General features: G+C 36.3%; 1 protein-coding gene across 1 annotated transcript in view; it reads left to right on the top strand.

The window, feature by feature from the left end:
* Positions 1-8,024, top strand: part of LOC107593515 (exocyst complex component 6-like) — a 65,328-nt gene that overhangs the window by 21,122 nt on the left and 36,182 nt on the right. The window contains exons 6-11 of the mRNA XM_016283254.1: positions 296-314; positions 1,264-1,413; positions 3,549-3,617; positions 5,213-5,296; positions 5,381-5,427; positions 5,507-5,627. Of these exons, the coding sequence (XP_016138740.1) occupies positions 296-314; positions 1,264-1,413; positions 3,549-3,617; positions 5,213-5,296; positions 5,381-5,427; positions 5,507-5,627 (490 nt within the window). The remainder of the gene's footprint in view (positions 1-295; positions 315-1,263; positions 1,414-3,548; positions 3,618-5,212; positions 5,297-5,380; positions 5,428-5,506; positions 5,628-8,024) is intronic.

Below are 8,024 nucleotides of genomic sequence, written 5' to 3'. Positions count from 1 at the left end.
ATATATATATATATATATATATATATATATATATATATATATATATATATATATATATATAAATATAAAATAATTTAACTATTAGAATTAATCTAAAAATGCACTTAAACCTCTTTTATAAAGAAGTGTTCGGTCATCTCCTAGAATGACGGGATGGGTGTAAGGTCACATTGAACTTGAAAATAATGACCCTTCTTTGTCCATTAATGTCTACTTAGTCAGTAATAACACATCATGAATAAATAAACTATTCAAACGCAAAGACAATTGACCTTGTGTGTGCCCTTCTTCACAGCACTGCCCTGTACCAGCAGGCCCATGACAGGCCTCCTCCAAATTGAGGCAATTAGTGCAATGTGTTTTTCCATTAATCTGTGTGTCGCCACTGCGCGCTAATGACTAGACTGGGACATGGTTTAATCAGACAGGGATTCTTTCACAGTTCACATGTAGCACTCGCTGGGAAGGGCGCCACTTTGGCCTTCCACATGGAAAAAAAATCTAAATTTTATTTAAAAAAATTTTTTTCCAAAAAATAAAATTCTCCTCTAATTCATACAAGCAAAATATATAATGAATTGGGTATGAAGAGCACAGGAACACAAGCCATTAATAAACTTCTGTGTTCGTTGTGGTAGTATAGTTATTCAATGCTGATAAACAACCACCCGTGACCACACAGTTGCAACACTGCTTATCAACCATAAACACCAAAAACTCTGACAGTTATAGTAACATTCTGAGTTCAGTAAGTTAAGCTACAAACATTTATGTCAACAGAAAATTGACTCGCCTTTTGTTTTCTTTAAAAAAAAGTTACAATGAGGCACTTGCAACAGAAGTGAACAGGGCATGTATTTGTAGAAATGTCAAGCTTTTAATTTGATAAAAACGCTTGCGTTAATTCTCCTCTTAAAACTTTCAAAATCTAGTCTATGGTTGCTTCCTAACTGAGACGGATTCTTATAAGTGACTGATTTGGAGGGCTGTACATAGGTGTCTACATATCATACAAAGTGCATTGGAGAATAGATTCGTTGATCATTGGTTTCAGAGCTTGCTGTTTGCATGTTAATGCTGCCTACCTTGTGGAACAGCCTGAGCAAAACCCTGATGCTTTAAAATATTCTATGTAGACACCTGGTTTTGAAATGTAGATAATGGGTACTAAACATTTTTGCACTCGTATATAGAAAACTAAAGTTGCAGTGAGAGGCTGTTGACGTTATTGTTGATCTCCTCTTCATCACCTTGTTCTCTCAGGCTCAGCAGCACCGTACGTTTAACAGTGCAGTGCAGAAGCAGGTGACTCTGAGCTGTGCCAAACCTCTGTATGGTCTGAATGGCCGAACACCCCTCCATCACAACGGCCTGAGCACAGAGGCAGCGGATGACGAGGAGATGGATGAGGAGGTACATTCTGAGAATATTTAGCATCATCGAGCCCAAAATAAACATGAAGCACCATACTTTAGCCCTGCTTTATGAATGGCATTAACATTCAGGTCTTCTCGAAAACTTCCCGATTTCATCCTGAAATTATATTTGACAAAGAAAATTCATTTAGAATCATTATATATATATTTTTTTATAAATGCAAACATTTTCCTCTGATGCTTGTTAATAATATTTAATGAATATTTAATTAATTACAGTAGAAAGTAAAAATTAGGGCTGGGCAAGTTAACGTGTTATCACGTTAGCGCCAACAATTGTTTTATCGCGCATTAACGCAGTTTTTTTTAATTATTATTATTATTATTATTTTGAAAGCCCGTTACTCACTGGCTCTGAATTCACATACTGACAAAACATGGGTCACAGGAGGGGTGGGATGTTGATCAGTGCTGGCTTGGGATGGGCGTCATCACACATCTCAATCAATGAGAGCATTTGGGGTGGGCCTAAGACTGTAGTATCGCTCACATGAACGCTCCCGATCAAATTATTTAGGCTAAGCATCAACATTCACAAACCACTGTTAGCTGTTATTTTTAACAGAAAAGAATGCAACGTGCTCGTAGTCACAACTTCATAAGTGGGACATTTCCAATAGCTCGCTCAGCACAGTGGAGTGCATCGTTTTGCTAACTTTGTGGTTTATTATTATTTTGAGTCGTTTGGGACGCGGTAACACATGGCCCTCTCACAATATATTGCTTTACAGATCTATCACTTTTGCCGCTAAGAAATGTACATGCAATCATGCTGCACGTATCAGAAGTTCGGCGCTCCGGTGTGGTTAGCGCTCTCATTATATGCGTGCCGCGCATGAGCTCTACTGGACCGCGCTCTGGTCCACCTCTTCCAACCCGAGCCAGGGACGGCTAAACGAACCGCTCCCAAGCGCGGCATGGAGCGATCACACTAGTCAAACAAACCAGGCTTTGGAGGTCAAACGCGCTCGGGCACTGTTAAGATTGCCTAGTGTGAGTACACCCTTATTCTCCCGCATCCCGCACACGAGTCTCTACCCGCCTGCACCCGCACTCGCCCATCAAGGGTCCCGCGACTGTGCAGGTCTCTACTCGGAAGGTGCCGGTTATGGTCGAGGCTCTGGACTGTGCATAAGTTATTTTTCTATAACAAGCTATAAAATATATTCTATAAAAACGTTAATGCCCTGGCAGTGGCGAATAGCTTTGGTTTTATATTTAATTTGATTATATTAATGTTATAAGTTGAGATTTCCAAGAAATATTTTAACTGCTACTATGTAAAAGGAATACAGCTATAAAAAGCACCTTATTTGTTTAAAGTGTTTGCAAACCAAATGCTATTGCACTTTTGTTCATGTAGCAGTACTTTTAAATGAAAAAAGTGCACAATACACTACTTTTGAATGCATTATTGAAGTTTGTGCATAACAATGTGATTAATCGCAGAAAATCATGCGATTAATCGCAAGTAAACATTTGAATCGTTGCCCAGCACTAGTAAAAATACAATTAAAACCAGCATAAAAATGTGGTAAAACCGTGTAAAGGCAGTACAACAAATCCTATGATGCATAAATACTTGAATTAGACTTTTAATAATGCTCATTTGCTTAATACTTAAAATATGATATTATTAGTTATTGTATTGTATTTTATAATATAGAATATATTATTATAATTGATTTAATTATTGATAGTTATTTATATTATCTTATTATATTTATACTATGATGATTACCATTACTGTAATGAAAGTAATGTGTTTATATATATATATAGAGAGAGAGAGAGAGAGAGAATTTAAAAAGTACTTATTTGCTTATTATAACAGTATTTGATTAATTGCTTATTAATTGATTATGCTTATACCACAATATATACAAATTCGAATAATTTTTCTTGTATGACATATAATAAAACAATAATATATTTATATGCCTTAAAAATGTTTTGAAGGGATATTTTGTTGAATCTTTATATGTTGTTCAATTCAAAGATCTCTTCTGAAAACATCATAAATATAGTTGAAGCTTCACTGTTTAATCCATTGCCAGTAAAGGCACTTGGGTCAGGAAATGTTTCTTTAACTTTGTCGGTTTTCTTTTGAAGGTCTTGACGGTGCAGGATCTGGTGGATTTTTCGCCAGTCTACCGATGTCTTCACATCTACACTGTTTTGGTAATTCCCAGCATCTCTTTTACTACAAATGTGCCGTGCACACAGTGAACAACCAATATATCAACAGCCTGTCTCCATAACATGTTATGAAAGTCTGTTTGGGTTCTGCAGTAGAACTCAATATGTGTTTTATTGAGAAACATTCCTGTTGATCTGTTTCTAATAGGCCTCCAGCCTCTGAGTTGACGGTGCGTTTTCATTGAAAGGCTTTTCTCTCAAAGTGGCTCCTCGAACATTAATGGCTTATATAAGCAAAGGGATTTCCAGAGTTTTGACTGTCGTGCCATCAATATTATTTTTGCTTTAAACCAAACGCAAACTGTGGAGAGGTGAGATTGAGTTTGTTAGCGCTCGGTGCCATCGCTCATCTGGTCAGAACTAATCCCGAGTCCTTCAACACGCCAACAAAAGGGGTCAGACTGCAGCATCTAATCGGACTGACCGAGCAGTAACCCCCTTTTTGCCGTAAAAACAAAGCAGTGAAAAAGTTATTTCGCTTCGGCATTCAGATTGTGCACAAACTGCGGTGCATTCACTGGCCGTAGGATGAGTCGAGTGCTTTCCCCTCAATGGTTCAGTTAATGAGAACACAAGCGCTTTTGACCGCTGTGCTACCCGAGAGCTCACAGGTGCTGGCAAGGGCCGAGGGCCACTCTTCAGCCACACCGAGAAGAGAGAGGGGGCGCAGGTGCTTTGCATTCAGAGAGGTTGTATGTTTCCAGTTCTTTGGAAATACACTTTGCCTAAATTTCAGTCAAACCGCATATAAACGTACCTATACATACATTTCACTCCAGCTTCCAGCTGAAATGAACATTAGATGCAGCAAAACGACAACCACTTTTATTCCTTTTTACACAAATTACAATAATGAGGCAAATAATTGAATAAATAAAAGCTTCCACACAGTTCCTTGCACAATACTATATTATGACCTCAAAATACTGTTACTATAGGGATTGATGTGTACATTTTTGATATTCGCATTGCATAACCTGCTTCATATGTATGGCTTTTCGGGTTTAGTAAACTTGCTTGGTAGCCCACCTGATACAGCATTGCACTTGCGATGCGGAGACCTGGAGTATGAATCCCTTGAAACAAAATTCACGAGACACCATAAACGAGCTTAACAGAAAGTGTCGTTAAACAACAACAACAACAACTAGATTAAAAAGTTAGTCAAGACAAACTTTGAACTTAGCTTGAGAAAGCCTGACCAGAAAGTTTGAAAAAGTTTAAAAAGTTTTGTTAGGGTGTTGCTATGCGGTTACTAGGGTACCCGGGGTGGTTGCTACGTATGTGGTTGCTAGGGTACCCGGTGTGGTTGCTAAGGTGTTGCTATGCGGTTGCTAGGCTACTGTGGGTGGTTGCTAGGGTGTTGCTCAACTTAACGAGTGAAATTAAAAATGAATTGCTAAAGTCAATCAGTGATGGTACAGCTGACTGGTTTGCATTAGAAAACATTCCGTGTCTTGTGTGCCTTAACCTGAACAATTGCATGCCATGCAAGTTGAATGCTCTTGTATGAATTAAATTAAATGGATATTAATTTGTTTTTAAACACTTTAATGCCACATTCTATTTCTTTATAGGGAGACAGGGAGACGTTTGAAAATTACTATAGGAAGCAAAGAAAAAAACAAGCAAGACTAGTACTGCAGCCTCAGTCTAACATGGTTAGTATTCGTTGCTCTTTGTACAATCCCAACAGTTTGATTTGTTTTAATGTATTTTTTGTAATTGAGTGTGTTTTACTTCAGCACGAGACAGTGGAGGGCTACAGGAAGTACTTTAATCAGATTGTCGGGTAAGTTAAATCTGGATTTATTTGTGAAGTTCTTTGTGTAGTTTGGTAAAGTAATGCCAACTCCCATCATGCTTTGCAGGTTCTTTGTGGTGGAGGATCACATACTACATGCCACACAAGGCCTGGTGACTAGAGCCTTCACAGACGAACTGTGGAACATGGCCCTGTCCAAGATCATCGCAGTGCTCCGCACACACTCCGTGAGTCCTGCACACACACTTGTCCCAATCAAGCCCGAGCACTGCGGGGGATGCACTAAGGAGTCTCATGCAAAGATTTGACATCCCCCTCTCTTTCTCTCTCTGCTGTGTTCTGGCCCAAGTCTCTTTTTTGTGATTGAAAGTTAGCTAGCAGTGGGAGAGAGCAGGCTTGACCCCTTTGTTCGGGCCGCAGGACTCAGGCTGTGAGCTTCAGCCGCAGGGTATTTGCATAATCCCTCACTGATTTACAACTGACTGACCCTCCAAACACACTCTCAGCCCCAGCAGTTTAGAATATTCACAGTTAATCTGCTGTTATTGTTGCAATCTGTCCTCATTAGGCCCAACTGACCTCTCCATTAGATCAGATTGAATGGATCGCCACTGAGAGGGCTCACCAGAAAATGCTTCCAATTATCATTCCAAATGCCTTGTTTTGAAAATAAACTTCACTGAATAAAGCCCTCTTAGCTCCTGAGCTACCTGCGCTGAAAAAAAAATTGGTGTAGGATTTACTTTGAAACAATTTTCATGCAGAAATTCTAGTCAGTTTCACAAATAATTGCAGAGAAACGGCAAGGAGCATATTAAACATGGAATTTTGAAGTAGAAAGACTGAAGTAGTATTTTCTTGTAAAATGTGCTCCAGTAATCTTACATTTAAAAAATAAAATAAACTTTACAATGTGAAAGCAAACTTTTTTTTTCTTTTTTTTTTTGTCATTGTTGTCATTTTTATAGTCATTTAAATTGATTAATTCCAAGATTTCATACCGGACACCAGAAATCTCTATAAAAAGGTTTTTAAAATCTTAGTAATAATTAAAGTGTGTAACAGCTTTCAGGCTGCAATTATGCACTCACAAAAGCTATTTTCTTGTTTTCGTTTTTTTTATTAAACCAACCAAAAAATGACATATGATGTTATATGAGAATATGATGTGTGTATCATGAGGAATTGCTTGAATATATTTGTTTTCTTGATGCAACCACTATAATATTGTAGTTATCATGTTATATTTGATCATTTTTAAAGAATGCTACTGTGATTTTAACTTGTAATAATCATTATCTTCCTTGTTCATTTGCTTATGTTAAACAAGTTCCAGTTTAATTAGATTTTGTGTAATTATGTTAGTTAAATAAAAAGTAAATAAATAATACACCTAAATATGAATTATATAAATTATGAATATAATACATATTAATTATAGATATATAATTTAAAATAATGATATTTTTAAATAATTTCATTATTTAATAATTACATCACGCATAACCTTATAAATAATTTAAAGTAATGAAATTTAAATAGTATCCTATGAAAATATTGTACGTTCTTTGTTTTGTTTTAGGGGTCATATATCCACGTGTGTGTGTTTGTGTTCTCGTCCAAATGCTTGTCAATGAAGTACATCACGTCCTGAAGTGTGGAGTGACGGCGTGTGTTGGAGCCTGACCAGTGCTTATTTAACCGTGTGATTTACGCACTCACTCCCAGCGTCTGAGAGGCAGGCCACTGCGCCCTATCTAAATGTTTAACAAGAGAATCACACTAGTGCAAGGGGCTATAAATCAAATCTGCAGCTCCTGTACAACCACCCACACTATCAAACACCACCAACCTGGAAGAGACTTGTCTGGCTCATAGTTAAATGCTCTGGAGATCTTTGTGGAGGCTAAAGCTGCTGCCAGCCTTATGTTAATGTTGATAGCGGTTTCTCATAACGTAACTCACATCTGCAGTTAATCGTAAATCATTAACTAATTAAACACTCATCGATTATTGATTGAGAACTGCATTAAGTTGCCAAAACCTGGGGCGCAACATGTTTCTTTTACCATTCCAGCTCAACTTTCTATATATATATATATATATATATATATATGTGTGTAAACGATTAATCGCAATCGCATTCAAAATGAGTTTTTGTTTACATAATATATGTATATATGTGTGTGTGCTGTGTATATTTATTATGTATAGATACAAACGCATGTATATATTTAAGAAAAATATGCTTATTTAATAAATATATGTATAATATAAAATATAAGAATATAAATGTATATACGTACATGTAAATATTTTCAAAATAAATACTGTATGTGTGTGTATTTATATATACATAATAAATAAAGACAGTACACATACATATATTATATAAACAAAAACCTTTATTTTGGATGCGATGTATTTATGTGCTATTTTCATAAATATATGCATGCATGTGTGTGTATTTATATATACATAAATATACGTAGTACACATATAATGTAAACAAAATTTTATTTTGGATAAAAAGTAAAAACTTTTTGCGATTAATCGCAATTAAACATTTGACAGCACTAATATATATATATATATATATATATATATATATATATATATATATA

The sequence above is a fragment of the Sinocyclocheilus grahami genome, unplaced genomic scaffold (genome assembly GCF_001515645.1).
Source record: "Sinocyclocheilus grahami isolate Dianchi unplaced genomic scaffold, SAMN03320097.WGS_v1.1 scaffold172.1, whole genome shotgun sequence".
Taxonomy (NCBI): domain Eukaryota; kingdom Metazoa; phylum Chordata; class Actinopteri; order Cypriniformes; family Cyprinidae; genus Sinocyclocheilus; species Sinocyclocheilus grahami.
Note: the sequence above shows the minus strand (reverse complement) of the source record. Positions and strands in the feature narration are given on the sequence as shown.